Here is a 26726-nt window from a genome sequence, read left to right as displayed (position 1 = left end):
TTTTGGGCTCTTTGCTTCGTCCCCCAACCGACAAGGCGGAGCACTTGGAGATTGGATTCCTCAGTGATCAAAATTAAAAATCTCAGATAATATACGATTGTTATAAATTTTTTTTGGATTTGTGAAAATGACCATCACAAATTCGCGTTGCAATAGTCTACAGTTGTCGTTGCAATTTTCCAATTTGTTTCTTAAGAATTTTCTCTAAAAAGATAGTATCCGCGCGGACGTGTCGAAGACACGTATTACCACGTCCACGTCCACGTCCACGTCTCGAGACGAGACGGCGGCGGCGGCGGCGCGCGAGAGTCCCCCTTGTTCTCTATCACTCAACAAGGAAGTGGGAAAGCCAAGCCTTAAATATCATTCTCAATAGTGTTTCCAATACTATGTGGGATTTGAGCATTACCAACACTTGTTCCCAATACTATGTGGGATTGAGCCTTAAATAGTGATATTATTTTTGAATGTTTTGCTTAAAATTGCAATAATCGCGATTGATTGTAGATTGACTTTTAATTATGACATATTTAATAGTATAATACTAATGCAATTGGTTGTTGATTCAGTTGTTTTAAGGTGCATGATTGTTAATTGTTTCCTGAATAATCACATTGTATTGGAAACAAGTGTTGGTAATGCTAAATCCCACATAATATTGGAAACACTATTGAGAATGGTATTTAAGGCTTGGCTTTCCCACTTCCTTGTTGAGTGATAGAAAACAAGGGGGACTCTCGCGCGCTGCCGCCGCCGCCGTCCGTCTCGTGGTCGTGGTCGTGGTCATACGTGTCTTCGACACGTACGCGCGGATACTATATTTTTAGAGAAAATTCTTAAGAAACAAAATCTTTTTTTTTAACTATCGCAACGAATTTGGAAAATCGCAACGACAACTGTAGACTATCGCTACGAATTTAGAAAATCACAACGCGATTTTCAACTATCGCAACGCGATTTTCAACTATCGCAACGTGAACTGGAAAATCGCAACGCGATTTTCAACTATTGCAACGCGAAATGGAAAATCGCAACGCGAAATGAAAAATTGTAACGCGATTTTCAACTATCGCAACGCGATTTCCAATTATCGCAACGCGAAATGCAAAGCGAATTTGCGATAGTGGATATCGCAATACGAATTAGAGATCGCATTGCGATTTTGTTGGTCATTTTCGCAAATCCAAAAAAAATTGTTCAAAATCATATATTATCTGAGATTTTTTGTCACTGAAGTTATTTTTTTTTTATTAAAACAATTCTTGTTAGATCAAAGTCATTAACCGGCTTATAGTCAACATATGTTGCGAATGCAATATTTTCATATATATATATATATATATATATAATTAGTGACGTGTATATGTAGCATCATCATTTTAAGTGTTGTAACATATGTCACATCATCAATTAAGTACATGTATTAGGTTAATATCTTTCTAACAGAATTTTATAATAATTAATCCTTTTTTTTTTGCATAAATCAATCTTAACTAATTGGATTGAATCAAATATGATTCATTATATTATTCCAGTTAAAAATTTATAATATCTATTTATTTTTTTAAAAGAAAACTGTTACTTTGTTAAGTTTAAATTGAATAAAACTTAAAATATCTATTTATTTATCAAGAAAATTGTTACTACTTTGTTAAGTTTTTTTTTTGACAAAATACTTTCTTAAGTTTAAATAAAATAAATCTTTTAAGAAAATTGTTACTTTGTTAAGTTTAAATCGAATGGGTTGTCTCTGTGGTTGAACTTGAAAAGGTTAAAACAAACGGGGAAGAAAACGAAAAAGAAAAAGAAAAAGAATAAAAAGGAAAAAGGAAGAGGTATTGTTAGTTGTTACTCATCAATAAACTACATAATCTCAAAAAAGCACGACTTGGGTAAATCCGTCGCCCCTACAAAATAGTTCAAGATATAACATTCCTCTTCTTAAATTGTCGCAGATCTGCGCCGTCTGCTTGAATCTCATCTTACATTTTTTTATAGTTTTCATCTCTCGCTCCTTTTGTTAGATCGGTGATGGATTTCATGAAGGTCTTCGATCAGACGGTTCGCGAAATGTAAGTTCTTACTTCCGTTGCTCAAAATTTTGAATCAAAATTCAATTTATTACTGTTTGTCATCAAAAGATCAGTTGAATTTATTTTATTTTTCATTTTGTTATTTCAGAAAGAGGGAAGTTAATCTAAAGGTGTTGAAGGTTCCGGAGATCGAGCAGAAGGTCAGATCAATTACAATTTAATGTTTATTCGAATGCTTGTTGCACTGAGAAATACGCTTAAGATTTAATCAGTTATTAGATTCGTTAAATTTGCTTTATTATAGGAAAGAGTACGATTATAGTTTGGTGTATAAAATAAAGAGTTGACACTGGTTGAATGTAAAATAGAAATGTTAGTGGGGAATCAGAATATATTTACAGAAAGTACAGGATTCGTATTTGAAACGGAGGTTTATAGTATTATTGGAAGCTGAAGTTGAAGTCAATTATTACTTGCTAAGATATTTCTTTTGATTCAGCTGAAAGACACCATAAGTAACTTTCGTTAATTTTCTAGACCTTTTAGATTACAAGTTGTAAGTCGGTGTTGATATTCTTTCATTAAGTTTGGGGTGTGATAAGTGGTGCAAAATGAATTGCCTTTTTAGTTGTATTCAATGTTTTTCTTATCTTCAATGCTTTGCTTTTTTATCATAGAAGGGGTCAAAGTACATGATACTGCACCAATCATGAATAAATTTTTATCTTACTTGCGGTGAAATTTGGTTGTTTTATCATTATGTAATTTACTAGTTCAGAACTTGGTAGGAAATGATAAAAACGTATTGCAGTATGATTATATGTTCATTTTTTCTGGTAATACTTTAGTTTCCATTTGATCTGGTTGCATATTTTATATGGAAAATGTATGCAGGTACTGGATGCTACGGATAATGAACCATGGGGACCTCATGGCACTGTATTGGCGGAAATAGCACAGGCCACAAAGAAATTGTAATCATCAACTTTTGCAAATATTTTCTTTTAACATTCTGTTTTGCGTCTCTTTTGTGGGATTGATGTTCGAAAGACATCTAACACTTTATGCTAATTGGATGTGCTACCATATCTTGTAGCTCTGAATTCCAGATAGTTATGAATGTGCTTTGGACAAGATTGGGTGAGACTGGAAAGGACTGGCGCTATGTTTACAAGGTATGCATATTATAGCTAACCATATGATACAAGTAGAACTGATAAGTACTTCCAAACCTTGTTGGCTTATGCTTGTCATGCCTTGAACATATGAAACTATTTCTCTACCAGGCATTGACTGTTATTGAGTATTTGATTTCTCATGGATCTGAACGTGCGGTTGATGACATAATAGAGCATACCTTTCAAATCTCTGTAAGGCCTGAAGCCCTGAACCCCTTTGTTTTTCTGTGAGTTCCTTTGCACTATATACAGAGGAAACTTGAATTTCTCTAATATTCTACTTCCTCTATTTGTTTTACATTTGCAGTCCCTCACAAGTTTCGAATATGTTGAGCCAAGTGGGAAAGATATGGGAATCAATGTCCGAAAGAAAGCAGAAACTATAGTGGGCCTTCTGAGTAATAAAGAAAAGATGCAAGAAGCTAGGAACAAAGCTGCTGCAAACCGTGACAAGTAAGTTTTCTTTCAGGAAGTGAAATTCTATGCTTGCTTGTGTCATTTTCATCGACTATACTGTTCCTTTTCCTACTTCTAGGTACATTGGCTTGTCATCTAGTGGCATAACTTACAAGTCTGGTGCATCCTCATACAATAGTGGTGGCTTCCATGGTGGTGGGGATAGGTATGGAGGCATAAGTAGCAGAAGAGAAAGTGACAGCTATAGTGGCAGTTATAAAGTAAGCAACCGATATGGAGAAGAAAAGTCTGATACAGATACCTATGTGAAGCCGCATCGAGCGTCTTCAAGTGAGGACCTCGGGAATTCCTCTAACGAATCCAGACTTAATGGCAGGTTTATGTCTTACTCTGCCCATTATTATTTTAAAGTTATTTAAGAAATTGGCTTTACATTGTTACTTTAAGTTGGAGAAATTTCTTGGGCATGTCCGTTTCATTTCATTTGGTTATGAACTCCACAATTATTAGTACACGCTGCACTGCAATATATTTGGTTGTAGGAATCATGATTCCGTTTTAATCCATTTATTTTAGATGATGGTTCTTTTTTTTTTCTTTCAAAATTCGGATTATTTTGATTATGGAAGTTCATCGCACTGCACTCTTCCAGTTGCAGATATATCTATTTGTTTTTTGCAACTTTGCCCCTCCTTTACCCTACCATTTGTTGAAAAATCTTATTTTGTAATGTTTGTTTGCAGCAAGGACTCAAAGAAAAAAATATCTTCAAAGTTGAGTGATTCGAATAAATGTAGTCAAAGCACAAGCACCCCTTCAAATAATTATGATGACGAATTGATGATTTTGATCCCCGGGGAACATCCAATTCTAGTAAGCAAAATATTCCTTCCATAAGTTGAGAATGCTTCTTCAGAGGTTTTCCTTTGTCATTCAAACTTAATTTTAAATATGTTATATTCCAGTTTCTTCTAGTTCATTTTGTTGACAGGCCTAGGGTTTGTTGAAAGTATGCTCCTTACTCTTCGACAATGGTTTATGTAGGATGTTTTATAAATGCATTGTTTATTATTCTTTTGACAGAACCAGCGGCTGGAACTTCTAATCAAGTGGATCTCTTTGGGCCTAGTTTGATGGATGACCTCTTTGATGGACCAGCATCAGTCATGGAAAAGTCTGCTATGAATGCTGATTCAGCTGACGCTGATCTATTTGCTGATGCAACTTTTGTGTCAGCACCAACCAAGGTATCTCACGAATCAATTCCTCAGGCAAAGGTTAGAACTTTTTTTCTTTCTTTTTAATCTCAATTTTTGGAAACGCAAGAATGGATTATTGTAGCTATGCCAATTGAATTGAGCTTCAAGAAAGCAGTTATCTGTTTATGTAAATAACTAGTTTGTAGTTTATCATGTAGCACAAAATTCAGTATATATTGTTCCTGTTGCCTTGAATATTGTATGTCGCAATAGGGTTATTTAAATGTTGAAGTGCAATGATCTCTTCATGTGCTCTCTTCCCACTCACTCCCTTGCTCTCTCTTTTCTTTGACGCAAAATATCTCCATTGATATTGGATAAAAAAACACCATTGCAGTTTGCTTAAGAATCTTTGATATTAGTGCTTTATTTGAGCATTTAGGCTTTTGCTTGGTATTAAGGATGGAAAGGAGTGAGGACGTAAATTTTTTTTAATCAAATGGTTAAGATTCTTAGAATATTAACATATATATTAATATTAATCAGATTTTCAGTGGATATACGAGTTATTGGACTAGTTAATTGAGTCGGACATATCATGAGGAGCTGACATCTGTTTCACTATTCTCATTGTGCAGCAACAGGTTGATCTATTTGCTTCCCAGCCTGCCATTACTCCTGCAGCCTCTCCAACTATTGACCTATTTGCCACCAGTGATCCAGTTGTGCAACCAGATACGAAGGTAGCAGAGTATGAACCATGAATACTATCATTGTTAATCCCTCTGTTGCGTTGCCACTGGAAGTAACGGTATAATGTGTCATCTTTTAAACAGATAGAACTACCTTCAATTAACTTCATGTGGTACCACGTGCCCTCCACTTTTTTCTTTAATGCAAAAAAAAAAATCCTCACTAAAAATAACATTAATTTGTTGTATCATACAGAGGTGTTTGACTAGACAATCAGGATGAGCTGAAATCCACTTATTTTTCTCATTTGTGAGGGACAGGTCGATTTATTTGCTTCCCTGCCTGCCAGTACACCTGCAGCAGCATCTCCGCCTGTTGATTTCTTTTCCACCGCTGATCCTGTTGTGCAACCAGCCATGGCAGCTAACATTGAGCCAGTAAATGCTAACATTGTTGATCCATTTGCTGCTGTTCCACTGAACAATTTGATGTCTCTGGCACTTTTGGTTCATTCACGACTCATACTGATTCAGCTTTGAAAGAATCAAAACAAACCCCCACTGATGATGGAAACCTAAATAACATCAACACACAGTCATCACAAGACTCTAAAGCTTCTCAAAAGAAGGATGCTTTTCAGGTTAAGTCTGGAATTTGGGCTGATTCACTGAGCCGTGGAATAATTGACCTCAATATATCTGCTCGTAAGTTGTCTCACTCTAGTCTCTACCCTTATACATTGTATATTTTGAATCCTTTTGACTGTTGTACCATCATTTGAAACCTTGCAGCCAAGAAAGTTTCATTGGCAGATGTAGGAATAGTCGGTGGATTGAGTGATGTAGATGAAAGAGAGAGAGGACCTCCCCCATCATTTTATATGGGGAGAGCTATGGGGACTGGCTCTGGTCTCGGTAAAACTGGGGTTGGTTCAACTACTGCCGCAGCTGCCGAAGATGATCTATTCTCAAACCTTGGCAGCAGCCAGCAGCATCAATTCGGTAGCTATAAGTAATATCTCCCCTTGGCATCCTCTATTTGGAACTTTATACGGCATGTGCATTTTCGTGTGTTATTTTTTTATCGTTATCACCTCATGGAGTCTGTCCGAAATTAAAACGTTGCACGCGTGAGACTTGATTCAAACCAAAGTTGGCACCAAGTTCTTGTTATTCACAAACCGTGCTGAGATTAATTTAGCGTTGCCTGAAACAAGTTGTATGGTCTGTATCTGGGGATCGTCCGAGAATATTAGAGCCTATCAGCTATTGAACTTACGATTTATGAGACCGTTTCTCTTTATTATTTGTTCATTATACAGTACTGTACTCGTGTTGAATGAAATATTATTATTAACTAGATTTTTTTTTATACTTTCTAATAAGGTTATTGACACATCTTAGTTCTTTTCATTTCCTAAACTCCACGTGTAATACTATGATAATCTTAACGTACAGTTCATGCGCATTTTCTTTTACATCTGAAAATAAACAAAACGCATTAACTATCAACATGTCAACCTTGAATATTTATTTCTCTTATACCTTGTTTATATTGTAGATGAACTATTTTTTTTCCTTATGGGATAATGATGGATGTGAGCTGTTTATCAAGACAATGAATGAAACATCGTTTTCGTTTGGGTATTTTTTTCCATGTTATATATATATATATATAAAGCAGGCCACCTTTTCATCTTTTTTTTTTACAGCAATCAGATCAAAGCAGAGCACACTCATACGGTTAAAAACAGTGATCGCTGTACGAAATATAGGAAGGTCAGGCAAAACACAAGCTGTAGGGAGTTCTAAAGATCATTTTCGTAACAGTTTTCAGTTTTAGTTTTACGAAAAGAGAGCCCAAAAAGCAGAGCTCTCAAATTCAATCCATCATTCTTCCCCTTAGCAGGTCCCATGACGAATATCTGCATGCCAAAAAAATAAAAGAGAATAATAAATACAATAATAGCTCAAAATTATTGCAAGGAGATTCTTTAAGATCTCAAAGACTAACATTGTCCGGTGGACCCTTGGCACCCCCAAAGTGAATTTCGGCACTGCAACAAAATGAACACGCAAGTGAAGATTGGTAAATTAAATTCATAGCTCTAAACCCAAGATGGACATGCATGCGATACAATGTTTGACCGGAGATGAAGAAATAGTCGTGCATGTATGTATATACATGTGTATACTCACTTGCAACACTTCTTTATTGCCAAAATGGAAACCCCTTTTCTTCCAATAACACGTCCCATCTTCCCTCGAGGAACAACGAGAATAGAAAGCATTTCTTCTTCAGGAGCATCCCCTCCACTATTAAGCCATCTACAGAGATAAATATCACCCTAGGGTGCGTTTGGTTCACGGAATGTAAGATTATCAGTGGAAATAAAAGATTGTCAGAGAATAAGATTACTGAGAATGTTGTATTTTGTGTTTTATTGGTTTAACAGGAATGTAAAATTACCGTGTTTGGTTAAAGAAATAAAAGATTATTGGAATGTATATTTGACCAAATTGTCCTTATTATATATTTGTTTTTTAACATGTTGGAAAATATTTATATATTTTCTTTAAAAAATTTAAATTCATAAAATTTATATAATTTTTTTTACAAAATTGAAAATATAAAAAGGTTTAATGAAAGGGTAAAATTTTATTTTAACCCCTTAACTTCATATAAAATTTTAATTATAGATTTTTTTTGTAAATCTAAAATAGTTTAAGGATAGATTTATAATTTAACATTCGTAAAATTTTTATTATTCAATGACAGAATAATGATATTTTTGAAAAAAAATAAGGTCATTTTAGTCCAAAACGCCAGTAATCCAACAATACCTAAGGAAATGGAGGTAATGACATTCCCGGTAATATATCCTAAAAAATCCACTATTGTTAATGTAAGATTACCGGGAATGACATTCCCGGCCAACCAAACGAGGGAATGTAGATTCCATTCCCATTGAAATCTCACATTCCCCCAACCAAACACACCCTAAGTCCTATCTGATTCAAGGGCAACATTTTTAACTTGCATTGTGAAAACAATTTTCCATAGCACCAACAAATAATGTCAAGTTCAGTACAAGAAGGAAAATTTCCACACTGGTTGAGAAATTCCACTGTCTTATTAAAAGCATTATATTTATTTAAATTTTCAAATATATACCACATTACCCTACTTGAAATTAAGAGAGTACAATCTGCCAATCAGGAATTTATACACAGGTGTACAAAACTTGTGCGGAGCTCCATCAGTTCATTCATATTTTTCTCCACGACTCAAGAAACAAATAAGCATATAATAGAGTGATTATGAATATCAGAACCTGGGATGGGAGGAATAGGTGGCCAATCAGTATAGTCATTATCATTGACGCATAAACATCGGCAATACAATGCTCCACGAACTGAAAGGTACCATAAGGATTGTTCATTCAGTTTCTTCATCATCTTGTGGTAGATGTATAGAAGAAAACAGACATCGTCTGCAGCAGCACGGACCATGAGCTCAGATAATGGTCTGTAAATCCAAAGCTTGGGATCCTGCAGATAGGCAAGACAAAAAATCATTAAGCATGGAAAAGAATGTTGATACAAATGAAGCATATCCATCTTAGAAGCAGCGACAGATTTGCTATCCTTCCATGCTAGCTAGATGGGATCAAAGCTAGAAAGAGCAGTGTGTAGGTTGTGATTAAAGCGGAAGAAGTGTTAAAGAATGACGTACAAAGTCATGCTGAACCCATAAAAGACAACAGGGTATTACTTTACTCCAAAAGCTCCAGCAGTCTATTTCAAACAATATTATGTTAGTGATGAGGTGTTTACACTAACCTTCCTAAGGAGGACACGAACTTCTTCCTTCTCCTGATAAGATATGCCTATATTTAAAGTATAAAGGCATAGATAAAAAATCAAAACAAGCAATGAATGTCACATGATGAGGAAATCAAACATTGGTTTTATAATAGTGGCTTAAAAAACAACCAGTTTCAAATAGCATGATTACTATAAATAATATGCCATGCAAAATTGACAAACCATCATTACTTGTGGAAAATACCTAATTGCTTGGTCCAATGGTATAGTACATATTGCCCAAGTGACATTAAAGGAAAGACTATAAGGGTGGGGGAGGGGGGGCAGTCCTTCAAGGCAATTAACAATACCTATTTCTAAAAGCACGTTAAGGTAACTAAGACTTCATGAGTGAAAAAATACATGTTCATTTAGCACCATTTAAGCCGCAGACAAAGTTCCATGAACAGATTGGAAATACAATGCCTGTAAAATAAGAACAAAATTCAAATTGGCCATAAATCATACCAAATGCACCAATGATTCAAAATTACAATGAAAAACAATTAGACGCCTCACTATCGCGTTTGCAATCGTGAATAAATTTTGCGATATGAGCAGACTCAAGGGCAGGCTTACAGGTATTTATAAGCGACCCTCCGCCCTCAACGGCATCCTGAAATGCAAGCTGCAAGAAAAATGTATTTTTCAAAAATCTTAGAAAATAAATAGCACAATAAAGATAAAATTTGTCACTTCAAACTAACGAAACAAAAGTTTCACAAACAATATCATTCTAGAGTCAAGTTGAAGATTTAGTGACCAAAAAAACAGAAGTCATTAACTCAAGTAACCTGCATAATACAAAGAGTGCCATGGCGACAGAGGTCAACGCCCTCACAATCAAAGCCTACAACCAACTGCCTCTCCGGAGAAGGGTTCAGAAACTCCGCTGGAAGCTGAGAAGCATCGGTCCCTATGTGGATAGGAACCGGAGGAGCTTCGTCGTTAAATGGATTGCCACCAGCAACACATTCGTCGATTCATCAAAACAAATTCAGTTAAAAGCCTCGGTTCAAGAAAAAAAAAGAAACAGTTAAAGATCAGTGCTCTGAAGATTCTGAACCGATTTTTCAGTTATTTTCTTCGCCTAAACCCACCGAACGAAACGAATTAGGGAAATAGAATAAAAAACAAATCTCAGATAGCACACGAGTATAAAGCTCAAATGTAAGCCGAATGGTAAAAAAGATTGCTAAATCAAGAACATAAATCTTTACCAGAAAACAAATTTGGAAACCGATAATTAAAAGAAAGAAAGAAAAGATTGAGAAAGCAATAACCTGAGTCAGACGGGAATTTTTTCTCGAGCAGAGTGGATTTTTTATTTTCTTTTTTACTTCAATCTCAAGTTTTAACTCGATTTATATTATTCCTCGTGTTCCTTTTGTTCTCTCTTTTTCTTTTTTACTTTTTCCGCTAAAATGAAACGACTTTATTTTTCACCACGTCATCTGGTTTTCAAGTTTTACGATAAGCCTCTTTAAAATAAATATGTGATTTAATTAAGTTAAATTAATTAATAAAATAAAAATAAATTAATAGAATTCGAACCCCTAAGGCCCTAACATTACTCAAGTTAAATTGATTAATTTAAATGTATTTATGAATATTCTTTTATATATTTAACTGTATTCTATTTTATCAATCGACTAATCAGATTGAGAACTGTAAATACGAGAACAATACTCTTAATTCAGTTTGATCAATTCGTAAATGCTGGGATTCTAACTCTTAACATTACTTAAATAATTTATTATCTCATCTTACTATATGATCTATATCAACCTATTATTGATAATATATTTATGAACACGAATACGTAAACAACGATAATAAAAATTAGGTCATTATTTCTTTAATAAAAAATAAAATGCAGAGAAAATAAAATACATAATAGTCTAATAACGTTTATAAAATATTTGTTCTACCACTTATATATGAAATAATAATCTTAAAATTTATTTAAGAAAGTGGTAGGCGAAGGTTAAGATATTAGAAACCATATTTATATACTACGTGGGCCCACATCCATACGCTTTTCCCTTTTCTATTACTCTTTCTCATTCGTCATCTCCTCCTCCACTCCTAGGGATGAAAACAAAATCAGAAGCCGACCGATTTCGATTCGACTCAATTCGATAGGTAAGAACAGCTGAAATTTTAAATTTTGATCGGAATCGAGTCAGAATCGCATTCAGAGAGAACCCGTCGCTCAATACAATTACAAAAATGACCTTATTATATATATATATAATATTATCTTGCTATTGTTTTACGTTTTAACCTACTTTCCTTCCGAGTCATTGTACTTCGCTTCCCCCAAATTCCTAAAAGTTTCTCCTTCTCCTATTCTGTTCTCTAAATTTGTCCTTACACGTTATGCTATTTTAGGTTCAATTAAGCGGATTTCTACAAGCTCTATTTGTCTATCTGCTTCAACTTTCACTTTACATCTTCGTTGGTTCCTTCTTTGAAGAGCTCCGTTCCTGGGTAGAGAAAATCTTACCACTTTGATTTTCCCATTTTCATTTAGCTGATTTGATTCTAACATGTATTCTGTTTCTTTGTTTTGTATTTTATTGATTCAGTCTTTTTATATAAACTAATTGATCTTTGAATTGGGTTATTTGATCTGCTTATGTAGATTAGAATTTTCACTTTTTGTTGTTGAATGATTTGTTACGGAAACTTAGAGATTATGATGATAATTAGAGCATCTTAAAATAAAGGGTAGGGATTATAAAGGTTTAATTAAGAATCTGAAGAATATTGAAACATTATAATTTATTAAATTGGAATCGATTTTCTTATATTGAGGAATTTGAATCGCTTTATTTTATTTGTTCCAAATATTGGTTCGTCGTAGCTTGAATTTTGCTACTTTGTTTTCCCCTTCACCATTGATTGGTTTGCTGCGTTTTTCTCTGATTTAGTTATGTGAAAATAGAAATTGTGGCATATTGTGTCAGATCGGGGTCTTTTTTACCTTCAATTGTGGGCTCATGATCAGAGCAGGTAAATTAATATTTATTCGGGTTCAGATATTGGTGGGGAAAGTCGGGAGTATTAGGTCTGGTTGGGAGAACAAAATCTTCCCAATTCGTTTCCATCTCCATCCTTTTACACCCTTTCTGAGTTTCAGTTACAAATCATCATTTCCAAACTTGGTAGTGGCGGAGAAAAAATTGATATGCGAGTCCAAGCTGTTGGAAGGAGTTTAACGTTGTCTACTTAAAAATTATTTTTGAAGTAGTGCAGGCTGTTGGAATAGTGAATGTCATATCCATAATTATTTTTGAAGTAGTGCAGGCTGTTGGGAATAGTGAATGTCATATCATTATTGTTGAAGTAGTGCAGGCGTTGAAGCCCTTTACTTTTGTGGAAATTTGCCCTTTTCATTCAGTCTAAACCTACAGTTTTTCTTTATGGGTTTTGTTGAAACTTTATTTTTTAGAGGCAGGTTTAATTTTTATGATCTCTGTGTGAATTTTGTGCAGAAGTGAATTTTGTGCAGAAGTGAGTCTTGCTAATTGCTTTTTTTGGCTTCAATTTGTCTCAGAAAAAAAGTAATGAAGAGAGGTAAAGATGATGACAAGATCACGGGGCCTATGTTCCCTAGGCTTCATGTTAATGATGCAGAGAAAGGAGGGCCAAGAGCTCCTCCTAGGAATAAGATGGCTCTTTATGAGCAGCTTAGTATTCCTTCTCAGAGGTTTAACCCTGGAGTCTTATCTCTTAACCCTAGCAATTCAAGCAGTTGGGTTCCTACTGGTTCAAGCCAGGTATTTTACTGCACTTTATATGTCTCTGTTGTTCTTATTGGTTAATCATGGATTATTCCTCTATTTATGTTGGTTTTTACATACATCTATTGGGGTTTTGGTGAGGGTTATCCGTGGCATCTGTTTTTTTCCTCATAAAATCATCTCAGTATAAATTTTTATCGGATTGAAGCATTATTGTCAATTCATAGGAATGGTGGTTTATATTATCCCTGATTACTATATCTGATCAACTTTTATAGGGGAGTAGTCTTGAAAGGAATATGGTTGTCCCATCTCGTGTATCTCCTTCAACATCCACTAATCTGGCTGAGAAATTTAGCACTCGCCAGCTTGGGGGAGTAAGTGTAAATACTCCATCCCACATCGAACAGAGAAAGGAGGTCAGAGATGATGATAATTTCACGGTTCCTGTGTTTGTTAAGTCTAAGACAGATCAACAGCATGATAAAACTAAGTATGGATTTGATAGGGAAAAACTCACTCCCTTAACCACAACTTCTCCTGACTATCGGATAAAACTCCGAAATGTTGGCGATAAGGATCCAAGTTGGAGTAGCTCTTCTGGTGTCAATTTAAGAGAGGATGTTAGAAACCAGAATGAAAAGAGCTTAAAAGTGTGCTCAAAGAGGGAGCCATTTGTAAAAACTGCTGCGGCTTTATCAACAAGAGAAAAGATAGATGGAGATGTCGAAGAAGCCAATGTCACTTTGATGAAGATCGTGGAGAGCATCCTGCAATTATCAGATTGCGTGAAAATGATGCTTGTTCACTGCAAGAGTTCAGAGCTGGCAGAGAACCAGCTGATAACAGATGCATTAATGGTGCCGACTTGATGAGAGGTATTGGTGAGGAAATTCTTCCCCAGAAGAGAAGCATGTCTTTTTCAGAGGGTAATCAGAGTGTTCCTGATGCAACTGATTATGACAGTCAGTGCCGTGGGGACCTGGCATTTGGCTCTCTACAGTGCATAAATGGAGATAAAAGTGATGATGCCTCTGAGACCTCCATGGTGGATTCTGTTTCAGGCATGGATATTTCTCCTGACGACGTGGTGGGAATAATAGGTCAAAAGTGTTTCTGGAAAGCGAGAAGAGCAATTTCCAAGTAAGTCTTTATTGTTAAGTATGATGTCTTGATTTATCTACTTGTATGTGTAATAGCAAAACTGTGCAAGCTTTCTGCATTGAGAATGGCGAAAGTTATTCATGCACATATATGAGAAACTTTCTATGTCCCTTAGGAGGAGAGGTGGAACAAGAAATCTAGTCTATATTAGATGATTTAGTGTTATGTTTTTGGACACATTGTCTGGTCCAATGGTGAAATTCTTGTCCTGATATTTGACATGCATATCTCAATACAAGAAAATATCTGCTTCCCTGCATGCTTAAAGTTGAGAATGTTCTATCTGCAACAAATGCATGCCACTTAAGCTTGGATTTATTGCACGGAAGCTTGGATTTAGCTTGCTCCAATGATGACATTCAAAGAATTCTTAATTCCCATTATTGCATTGTTCTATCAGATGTAATGCTACAATATTTATATTCATGATATTGCATTGGTCATATGCCATTTTAGAGCTAGGAAGTCAATGAAACTGACAAACGTGTATGCCATTGTCACAGCAATCCCTCAGAGCAGAGAACTAGACTCTCTACCTGTTAAACCACTTTACTCATTTTTCCCTGAAACGAAGAAATTCTTGTGTCTATTAATTGTTTCAAATGATGCCTTCCGGTGGATATTCCACATACGCCTGGCAGCAATTATGTTTGTTAAAACTGTAATATTATGACCTATCAATTTTTTCTTGATCAATTCCTGTTATTCTCTACAGTCAACAAAGAGTATTTGCCTTGCAAGTGTTTGAGTTGCATAGACTGATTAAGGTAAGGTAGTCCTTGACCTTGTGTAGAGTAGTTTCTGTCGGTTTACATATGGATACACTCACACATGTTATATACAGCCAAAAGTGCTTAATGCTTGGTTGAAACAGGTTCAGAGACTAATTGCTGGATCACCGCATATCTTGCTTGAGGATGCAACATATCTGAGTAAACCCTCTTTTGAAGGCTCTCCTGCAAAGAAGCTTCCATCAGAGTTTATTATAAAGCCACTGCCACACTCTAAACACAAAGATGACTCTGAGAAGCCGAGTCATAAAATGGAGTACTCAGCTGAAAATGCGGTTGGTAGGACATCCCTCTCTTCAGTGAAAAATTGTAGTCAGCCTTCTAATTGTGGGCCTTTTCTTGGAAATCCACCAACTGCCCTTGTTAATGGTGATAACAAAATCAATCCTTGGTGTTTCGCTCAGCCTGGGCACCAATGGCTGGTTCCTGTCATGTCCCCTTCTGAAGGACTGATATACAAGCCCTATTCTGGACCTGGATTCATGGGATCTGCTTGTGGAGGATGTGGACCTTTCGGACAAGCTCCAATGGTGGCCAGCTTTATGACCTCACCTTTTGGAGTTCCTGCTCCACATCAAGGAATTGGGGTTCTACCAGGTGCTCCTCCAGTTGGTCACACTTATTTTCCTCCTTATGGGATGCCAATCATGAATCCAGTCTCAGGTTCTGCTGCGGAACAAATGTACCAGTTTTCTGGTCCTGGTTCCCATGCTCACAGTGGCCAGGTATCTGGGGGTGGAGCTAACTGTAACATGCAGCATCAAAGTTCATGTAATTTGCCTAAGAACAAGGATGGTGCCATTTCTCATGTCACAAAGTTCCAGACATCTAAAGTCACTGAGCTACAAGGTAGTACAGCAAGCGGTCCTGGTGAAAACACGCAAAGAGACGGGACCAATAGTGCTGCCGAAGGACTAAATGGACTTCCGTCAAGCATTCCAGAGCGAGCGTCTCAACTTCGTGAGACTAACCAGACATCAAGAGCAATAAAAGTTGTGCCTCATAATCCAAGATCAGCCACAGAATCAGCTGCTCGTATTTTCCTATCCATACAAAAAGAGAGAAAACAACATCATGCAGTTTAGCTTGTTCAAGTATTACCGGTAAATGATCGGAGACTTATATAGCTAGGTAATTTTTCTGTACTATTTGATACATTGCTGTAGCCTTGTATTATTAATTTTCTATTTTTTGAGCCTGGTGTAGTCTAAATGTAAGATTACAAGTCAATGTAGGATTTGTATGATTTGTTATGCACTCATTTAAATTTTGGGCAAATGCGAATACCCTTTTCTAAGGGGGAATAAGATATCGTATGATACAATGTACTCGGGAACTAGTTTCTTTTTGAGATTTGAGTGGATCGCTATCTCATTTTGAAGAAACAGATGATAAACATTCATTGTTAGCCAACTGATTAAACAGTTTTTTTTTTATATATATAAAAAAAACTTGTATCAGCGACTTCAAATTGTTTTGAATCGATTATATCTATACAATTGTTAAAATGCTTTTATTAAATTTTATGTTCAGGAAAATATTATTCATATAATTTTCTATAAGAAATTTAATTAAATGTTATAAATATAAAAATATTATTTTAAAATTTTAATTTAATTTTAATTTTTGGGTAGTTTTTATCTACTCGTTTGATGGTCCAATCAAAAATTATCAAAAAATAAATAAATTTAAGGGTAAAGTAAATAAATAGTCCCCGAACTTTTAGGATGCTTGCATTTTGGTCACTCAACTTTTAAAACATGCTATGCAATCACTGAATTTTTAGTTCGTTTTCAGTAAGATCCACCTCCCATTAGGTTTGTCTGACGTGTCACTTTGTTCTTCTTCTTCTTGCGATATCTCATCTCATATGTCTCTTTTTTTTAATGGAGGGATCTCTCTGTTTTATTTTATGTATATTTTAATTTTGTATTTTCCTTCTTTGTGTATATATATCATATAAAGAAAGAATTTTAGCTCCTGAAATAAAGCTGGTATTTGTATCTGTGATTAGTGGTCTTGTTTTCTTTTTTATTGAGATCTACTGATTTAGTTTTCTAGGGTTCCTGTTTTCCTTCTTCCCACTTACCAATCAAGTCTGCATCGTCAAACTGTTCTCAAATCTTTCTTATATGCCATCATCTGCTTGTTTTGACTCTTCATTCATGGATATGAAGAAATAACTTTCTTATACGATGAAGATATGGTGGAGCGAGAAAGGAGGAGAGAATAGAAAGCAAGTAGAATAGAATAAGGAAGATAGAGATGGTAGTGGGGTGACCGATCAACAAGTCAAGTAAGCGGTTAATGGTGCATGTAAACATTTAGCGATCCAACTTAGCTTTCCGTCACTCACGTTGACGGTTGTTAACGATGAGTGATCGATAATAATTTCGATCAATTTGTATTTTTCAAAAATTCAATAGAAAAAATAAAAATTTATTCTAACATTTGTGAGCATTTGTATAGTTTATCAAAAAAAAATATTAATAACTATTCCTAGCCTTAGCCTTCGTATATCTTCCCCGTGCAAAGAAACTTGAAAGATCCATTATGTAATTTTCCTCAGATTTTATTAAAGACGCCCTTAATACTTCAACATCCAATTACAGATTTCCATTTGTGCGACTATCGTTCATCTCTCGTACTTGTAGACTAGCTAACATCTTCATTTCTCACTCCTTTTACTGAACTTTTCTGTCCTCCTCTGCCTAACTTCTTTTACTGTTCCTCCACATTGATGATCATTAATTAATCTGTCCGCCATTCATGCACCTGAAATACAATTTAAACCCCCCCTCTGTCTTTCCTTTTCGATCATCACAATATATACGATCCGGCGCTCCGGGATTTATAGCGCGCTAACTACAGTGAAGTCTAATTTTGTGCCGTGTGATGAACAGCCAAATAGTTTAGAAAACTGGAGAAAGCTCCCCAACGAGCTTGCTTCATTCAATGAGCGATGAAGAGTTATTATGGAGGGCATCTTTCGTGCCGCGGGTAAAGATGTATCCATTTAATAGACTCCCGAAGATTGCTCTTATGTTCTTGACCAAGGTGCCCTCAGGTCCGGTCATGATATTTTAAAGGCCCTAAGTCAAGACCAGATGATAAGAAAATAAATAAGAGCCACACTTGATTTTCCTCTCAATCATTAAAATAGGTCTCACTGAATTATCATGTTTCTGAATTTTTTAAATAAAAGATTATGTTTAAATTTTTTTTTAATTATTAGGGTCCACTGAATTATCATGTTTTCGATTATTTAAAAAAATTATGTTTAAATTTTTTTTTTAATTATTAAATTTAAAAATATTTTTAAAAATTGGCCTCTTTAAACCTGGACCCTAGACGGCCTGGGTCCTAGGCGGTTGCCCCCTCGCCTATGCTCAGGGCCGGCCCTGGGTGCCCTTGCCACTTGCTCCTCTTTGGGAAAGGTTTTTCATGGGCCATGCCCATGAAGAGCTTTATTCTGTCTATCTATATCCATTCATTGCCGTCCTTCAAAGCCGATTTCCCTCGTTCTTCAGTATTCTACCGGAGACAAATCCCAAGTCAAGCATGCTACTTAAACTCCCATTACTCAAATAATTTAACTTGTTTTTAATCTTCTTTCTTCTTTGTTCTCTTAAGAACCCTTCCATACTTGTTTCTCTGGGGCATAGTTTGTGTGTATTTTTACTTGATTATGTAAGTAGTGATGAGTTGGCTCCCTTGATTGGTTGTTATTCTGTATAGAAATTCTAATATGTTATGCTGAAAATTGATAATATCATGCTTGGAACACTTAGTGTGTGCTTCTCCTTAAATTGCAGTTTTTGCTGATTATAGGCATATCTATTTGATTGTTCAACCTGGATCTGCCATTACCATCAATTTATGAGAGCTGTCTATTTATACTACCATTGAGGCTTGTTGTAACCAGAGACAAAGTCATTTTGGATGTCATATAAGACAGAAAATTGTATGGTTTAGAGACCTTTCAAGTAGTAAGTGTGGGAAACATTCAATTTGTTTTGGTTTGAATTCCCATGAAGAGATTTCACAGGATTCATGCTTGGCTTTAAAATCATGTTTGAGTTTTGCATTGGAAGATAGAAGAATCTGATAAGGAAAAAAGAGAGGAAGTTTTGTTATCCTTTTCTTCTTGTTTAACTCTTTGGAATCAGATGATGTTTAGATGGGACTGTAATAACTCCTAGATAAGACCTAGGCTATAATTATTATGTAAAATGTTGGCTGTTGTATTAGAGGGGATAAGAATAAGGAGCAATTTTCTTCTGCCCTATTGTCTCTTGTTATGTTGTATTATGCATCTCTCTTTCAGTTACACCTAAGCAATTTGCCGTTCATGCTGATTTTTTTTTTTAAATTGCCATCTGTCATTGAATAGTCATTTAGCACTTGTTTTTCAACAGTTCAAATATAATTTTTTACACATTTTGTAGCCTTTCCCCTCCCCCCTTCTTTTGGGTGTGGAGGAGTTCCTGATTTCTGTACTTGCTTCTTCCACAGGCCGTTGAATGGGGAAGAATGAGCATGTGTGATGCTGAAAGAAGGCTCCTTGCCATTGCCTTGCTCGACGTATCCAATGAATGGTTTATCCTCCTCTCAGAATCTTGCATATCATTATTCAATTTCAGTGTCATCTACCAGTACACAATGAAATCCGAACATAGCTTCCTGGGTGCATTTGATGACCCGGGGCCATTCGGTTGAGGACGTTACAATTCTAATATCAGCAAGTGGCGTAAGGGGTCTCAGTGGTTTGAAGTTAACCGAAAGCATGCAATCAACATAGTGGAAGATGTTACATTTTATCCAAAGACGGCCAGCATGTTACGTTGACGAGCATTTCTTCGTCACGATGTTAACAATTCAGACACCAAATCTCATGGCAAATAGAAGCATCACATGGGTTGATTGGTCAAGGGGTGGACCTCATCCTGCTACATTTGGTGGGTCAGACATTACAGGAGTTTTTCAAGAGAATCAACGAAGGTCCCCAATGTAGGTATAACGACCAGCCGAGTTCGACCTGTTTTCTTTTCGCCAGAAAATTCGCACCAAGCGCCATGGAACCTGTTTTCATTTCGCCAGAATATTCGCACTGTAGCTCAGTGGTGCCTCCATCGAAATGACGAAGAATAAAGTTCTAATCCCATTGAAATCGCCAAGAGAAACATTAACAACACACGACCACGTTTCAGACGTCAACCACCCCTTGTCACCGTCAAAAAATATTAAAAAAAATAACCGCGGGTAATGAAAAATTTACACTCGTATAATCAAATGAGTAAAGGAGGGTAGGCGCCAAGGGTCCCAGCTGTATCAATGATACGATATCAATCTCCAAGCTGGAAAGGAGGGCATCAAATCCGGGCAGATGCCCTCCTTTCGCTCTTTCGCGTTCTCCTCTATATATATCAGACCCCACCCATCCCACTTCCCAACAACGCGCACACATTTTCTCCTATCTTTCAACTAAAAAAAAAAAAGCCTTTTCTTCCTTTAGACAACGCTGGAGAATTGCAGCAATGGGTCTCTCCAAGGCTTCTCTGACGCTTGCGTTCGTCGCTGTTTGTGCTCTCATGGGTTCATCCATCGCAGCAGATGCCCCAGCTCCGAGTCCCACCTCAGGAACCCTTTCCATCTCTCCCTCATTCGTTTACGTTTTCCTTGCCGCCGTCATGGCTCTGCTTTTCGGCTCTAATCTCAGGATCTGTAGATGTTTACTCTAGAGGTTCCTGGCTATGGATGGTGTAGAGCGTGTCCTTATTTTTTTCAGTATTATTACGGATTGATATCAATTTCGTTTGTTTCCTGCACTATTTGTGGGTGGGTGTTTGCGTTTTCTCTGCCGCGAACAGTAGTAGCAGCATATTCGCTTACAATAATTAGATGGGACACTTCCGGTTCCAGCCTTTTGGTCTTGTTTTGCTTTAAAGTTTGATCATATTTTAAACCCACATTTACACGTTAAATGCTCTGATATCAAATTGAATCCTACTATTAGATCATCAAATATTAAAATATTGTTAAGAGCATTGTCCACCACTCACTACCCGGTGCTCATGGAAAATATCCTCTGTTTTTTTTACCTGGGTACGTTGATTCACGGAATGTAAGATTATCAGTGTGAATAAAAGATTATCAGGAAATAAGATTACTGGAAATATTGTATTTTGTGTTTGGTTGGTTTAGCAGGAATGTAAGATTACCATGTTTGGTTAAAGGAATAAAATATTATTAAAATATATATTTGACCAAATTGTCTTTATTATATATCTGTATAATATTACAAATTATAAAATATTTATATATTTTCTTTAAAAAATTAAATTCATAATATTTATATAATTTTTTTTATAAAATTAAAAATATAAAAAAGGTTTAATGAAAAGGTAAAAAAAAATTTAATCCCAGAACTTCATATAAAATTTTAATTATAGATTTTTTTTTTGTAAATCTAAAATAATTTAAGGATAAATTTGTAATTTAACTTTCGTATAATTTTTAGTATTCAATGACAGAAGAATGATATTTTTGAAAAAAAATTAAAAATTTAAGGGCATTTTAGTCTAAAAAGTTGGTAATGTTACAATACCTAAGGGAAAGGAGGTAATGACATTTCCGGTAATATACCCAAAAAAATCTACTATTAATAATAAACATTATCGGAAATGAGATTCCCAACCAATCAAACATGAGAATGTGGGATTATCATCCCATGAGAATCCCACAATCATTGAATCAATAACCCCTCAAAATTAAGGCTTTTACGAGCTTCAAATAGATGGCCTTGGCTAATGGCTAGCAGCCTTCCTTTTCTTGTTTGTGCTCCATTTTTTATTTTACTTTTGGTTTTTTCTTTTCCTTGTTGGTTCCAACTTCCATTTCTGAAGCAATTATTAGATTCATTATAATTATTGAGATTCCAAATTTAGATTCATTAAATATTGAAGCTATTGCAGGATTCTACAGCATAACACGAGAAAGACTCTGATGGTTGCTTGTACCTTGGTGTACGGCTGGAAAAGAATCATATCTGATTAGTTTTGTTCCGATTAAAGTATTTTTTCTAATTTAAATTTCAGGTTAAATTGAGTTCTTTTCCCTAAATTTGGTCAAATGTAGTTCACGTTAACAGATCAAACATCGGGAGACAAGTTTATTAAATATTTAAATCAAAAAATAAGAGGGACATTAGACTTATTTAATTAGTACCTAAACTAAAAAAAACTCTAAAAATAATATTATATCAAAATATTGAGAAAAATCTAAATTTGTTCCGAGATAATTATGAAATTTTATTATGTAATTATAGATCATTAACTAGATTTTGATAAAATATACGGGGGAAACAGCATATAAAATATTAAAATTATGATATTAAATTAAATTTCATTTTAATTTTATGTTATTAAATTAAATATATTAATATTTTATTTGATTATTTTTTACTTTAATAAAACTTATGTTAAATCAATCAAGTTAAACAATTTTAGATAAACTTGTAATTCGATCATTGTTAAATTTAAATCATTTAAATATTTTTATTATTATAATATTAGATTAAGTTCATATCAATTAAAAAATTTCTCCGATCGGAGTCATTGCCTACTTGGATGGGTCTTTGGTCAATGACTATATCACAATTGACGTGAATGACAAATAATCAAATCCCACGCCAATTTCATTGCATTTGTTGCATATTTAAACATTATTCTTATTCTCTATTGACAACGAAGATGAGACACTGAGTCCCTTAAATAAGTCTACGTTAAAGTGAAAAAAATTCGTTCCAACTTGATCATACCCATCCATAATTGTATAATATTTATTTATTTTATTTAGGTGAACTTCCCAGAGTAAATTGCTGAAAGAATTAGGCAACATGTTGGTACATAGAAGTTTCGTGTGGTGAGAAATTGACCCATATACTCTACTAAAGAGATCTTACACAAGAGGTCTTTAAACTACTACCGAATTTAAAATTGGTCCTTAAATTTTAGATCATTTTATATCAATCCTCAAATTGTAAGTATCATTCTATTTTAATCATTATGTTAACATATCATTAACTCTACCAGTTAAAAGTTAATCTACTTTTGAAGGTTCTATGAATTAAATTCATGACCTTTAAAAATAAATTATTTTTTAAGTTACATGTTCAATTCTTAGGACATTTAATTTTTTTTGGGTAAACAGAAGCGTTAACAACATGCTAACAAAATGGTCAAAATGAAATGATACTAATGATGGTTTGAAGATTGATATAAAATGTTTTAAGGTTTAAGGGTCATTTTAGAATGGTCATAGTTTGGAAACTGATATAAAATGTTTTAAAGTTTAAGTATCAATTTAGAATAGGGTCAAAGATTGGGGACTCATATATAACTTTTTAAAATTTAGAAACCGATTTAGGATGTGAGTCATAGTTTGAGGACCTCCTAACGTATTTAACTCAAACTTAAAGTTTATCAGTATATTGGATAATTTCGAAGGGCGAAGGCTTTATAACATAAATACTTGGCCCATTATTGACCCATAATCTTTGTGTGGAATCTATCATATTCAAACAAAACTAGGCCCGTTAACTTGCTAATGCCCAATTTAGATTCTATACGCACAGCTGAGGTGTCCGTTTCTTCTTGAGCTCTCCCAAGTCTCACCCCCCCCCCCAACATAAACTCCCAACTTCATAGGTTTTTTTGTTTTTTGTTTTTCATTTTCCGCCGGCGAACTACATTGTTTTTCTATTCAAAAAAAAGGCTTAAAAGGTAGTTTTTGTCGATATTTTTCATGGAAGAAGGAGAAAGCATATTGGAATCAATCTACGAAGAGATTGATTTAGGAGATGGGGAAGATGCTGAGATGCTTGATGTAGAAGAAGGAGAGCTCGTGGATAATGACCTGGTAGATGATCGAGAAAAAACCGGCGTTGCAGTTGTTAATGTTGAAAATCAAGGTTCCCAGAGTAAAAACAAGACGCGCAAAGGAAATAAGAAGAAGAGCAAGAAAAGGAAGGGTGGTTCAGAACCTAAAACTTTGGATATAAACAGGTCTTGTGTTATTATTCTTTGCGTCAACCGACGTTTTCTTTGATGAAAATTGGATTTTGAAACTATGTTGAATTCGGGTTTTCTTTTTGCAGGTTTGTGTTAGATACTTGTAGACGGTTAAAAGAGAAGAAGTCTTACTTGGTGTATACTGCTGTGGGATGTTTGGGGATTTCTGCATTGAGTGATCTTGTTAAAGAGGTATTTTTAAATTCATATATTCGAGATTTATATTATATACTTCTAATTATCTGCGTGCAAGATATGAAATTCAATGTTGAGTTTACTTTAAATAAGTTGTTTAATTTATTGGTGGTAGATTTTGCTTTTAGAATTCTTCAGGAATTCTGTATGCTAGATATCCCCGAATTAAGGTTGTCTGTACTAGAATGCTCTCTTACAAGTTCAGTAGCTTAACTTGTCTTGATGATGCGTTAATACCTTCTTACAAGTTTTTTTGTTGTTGCATTTCTTCCCCATACCTTGTTGACCTGTCCTAGGTAATTTTGGGCTTGTTAAAATCTTAAGGGCTACCAGCAACTTCCAAGTGATTTGAACATACCCACTTAGCATCTGATCATCTACATGTTTCCCTGACCATTGCGGAATCCATTTTAGCATCTGATGATCTACATTGTTTTCCGTACCATTGCAGATTCCATTTTAGCATCTGCTGTTCTACATTATTTCCCTGCCATTGCAGATTCTATTTGCTAATTCAAATCCTCTGCTCTGAGCTGAGATGACCCTCTTCATAAGTTCCCTTTTGATATAGGTTATTTCCATTTTCTTTCTTTGACATGAGCCATTCTGTGGTGATGTAAGATAAAATATCAAGTAGGCTCACATATCACAACCTAATCATCCGAAATAATGAATGAACATGTTTGATATTTATAAGATATCATTCACCTGGATGATAGGTTAGCAGCAAAAGGTTGAAGCCTCATTCTGAATTGACACACTCAAGTTTGCTTGTATCAATGCCTGATAAATGGAACAATAATTAGTATCCAATTGGAACTGATAAGTAAGGCAAACTTAATCATGACATAATGCTTGACTTCTTGGATGAAACATTTTGCTGCTCATATTTAAAAATTGCATAGAATAGGTAAGACTTATAACATTGTGAACTTTTTTGTTTGATTTTGAGATGATTTTTTTGTTCTTTTTGTTAGTATTTTGGCCAATGGAGTAGTTCATCTTCCATGCCTCATAAAATAATGTGTTAAACCATCCTGGCTGCTTTTGCTTGAAATGTATAATGAAATAATTGGTAGAAATTCATGACTTGTTTTTTCCTCTTTTGTCCTGTAATATCTGTTGCACCTCTCTAGTTTTATTATATGTTTTGTAATTGCTTGAAATTGTAATTTTTGTAGTTTATACTTTGATCAAACAATATTCTCATCTGTGGTACTGTACTATAACTCCCTTAGTCCCTCCCTTTGCTCATCCCTTTGATGTTTTCTGCCCATACCCTAGAGCTTTTGCATTCCTTTTCCCTCTTGGATGTATGATGAAACCTAGAGTTCTCAGGTGGATGTAATTCAATCTTGTGGAGGACAGATGACTGCTGATGGCAGGCATTACAGGAATGGTGGTGGCGTTTTATGGAATATCATAAAAGCGCGAGAACCAGTTGCTTATCGAGAAATAATGAAAAAAGCCAAGGAATTTGAGGTGTGTACTTATTGGCACAATGTGCGCATCAGAACTTTCAAATTCATCTGTCACTTGTATGTAAATAACATTGTTAGGAATCAGTTGTCTGGCTGTTTGTATGCTTTGCTTATTTTCTTGGATTAACTTACTACATTCTGTGTCACTTTTTATAGGTTTTGGTATTATGGCTTTGTAATCTAATTGCAGCTTTGAGAAGTGATGTTAACATTATTATTCAAGAAACTTTTGATTTTCATATAATAGCAGCATGAGATGGAATCACAATGTGATTTATAGGCCTTTGGCTCATGTATCATGTGGTTTTATACTTTTTGTTCTTAAAATTCTAATCTAGGATAGATGCCTAATTGGTATTTATAATTTGCAGAAACAATTCAAGCAACAAAATATCAGACAAGCGCCACCACAGAGCAAAAAGAGTTCTTCTCAAGAAACTGCCTCTACGCTCGTGAATGAAACTGCAACAAGTATTCCAGAAGATTCTGGACCAATTACTCATAAACCAACAGAAGAGTTCAGTGCCGAAGGAGCACGGAAATCTGTTCATGATAGGATTAGGGTTCCTGTTTCATATGAAGACCTTCTAGGAGGATAAGAAAGATTTTTAATGTGAATGTTTTCAGAACATTGAAACATTGCTTGGCATCAATTGTTCATGTATTGATTTGTTGATACAATGGGTTTTATATAATTTGGAAAGCTACAGATGAGATCATGGTCATTAATGAAAGAATTATTAGCTGTTCTTGAATCAAAATATCCAAGACCCTTTTTCCTTGGTCTAGGACTCTTCCCAAGTATAAGAAAACAAAGCACTGGGTCCATATGTTAATCTAAGCTTTTTGGAGAAAGTCATGTTTTCTGGTTTCTGTCTGTTGACATTTG

At 35.1% G+C, this 26726-nt stretch overlaps 1 protein-coding gene and 4 pseudogenes across 2 annotated transcripts; 4 read left to right on the top strand and 1 right to left on the bottom strand.

Moving 5' to 3' along the window:
- Positions 1-1777: 1777 nt before the first annotated feature.
- On the top strand, positions 1778-6790 carry LOC120157127 (annotated as a pseudogene).
- Positions 6791-7234: 444 nt separating this feature from the next.
- Positions 7235-10598, bottom strand: LOC120157128 (annotated as a pseudogene).
- A 1134-nt stretch (positions 10599-11732) lies between these two features.
- On the top strand, positions 11733-16446 carry LOC120157126 (annotated as a pseudogene).
- A 244-nt stretch (positions 16447-16690) lies between these two features.
- LOC120157066 lies at positions 16691-26585 on the top strand. Of its 2 annotated transcripts, XM_039168323.1 has the most exons (5): positions 16691-16720; positions 23884-24155; positions 24248-24353; positions 25686-25838; positions 26209-26585. In XM_039168323.1, exons 2-5 carry the CDS (start codon positions 23896-23898, stop codon positions 26434-26436), a joined length of 747 nt encoding a protein of 248 aa, XP_039024254.1. In that variant the 5' UTR covers positions 16691-16720; positions 23884-23895; the 3' UTR covers positions 26437-26585. The 2 variants fall into 2 exon arrangements, with proteins under 2 accessions (XP_039024254.1, XP_039024255.1); XM_039168324.1 differs by lacking the exon at positions 16691-16720 and having other exon boundaries at positions 23775-24155; positions 25695-25838.
- LOC120157239 lies at positions 17286-20831 on the top strand (annotated as a pseudogene).
- Positions 26586-26726: the final 141 nt, after the last annotated feature.

Source organism: Hibiscus syriacus, unplaced genomic scaffold (genome assembly GCF_006381635.1).
Source record: "Hibiscus syriacus cultivar Baekdansim isolate YM2019G1 unplaced genomic scaffold, ASM638163v2 tig00111238_pilon, whole genome shotgun sequence".
NCBI classification, from domain to species: Eukaryota; Viridiplantae; Streptophyta; class Magnoliopsida; order Malvales; family Malvaceae; genus Hibiscus; species Hibiscus syriacus.
This window is presented reverse-complemented; position numbering and strand designations above follow the sequence as displayed.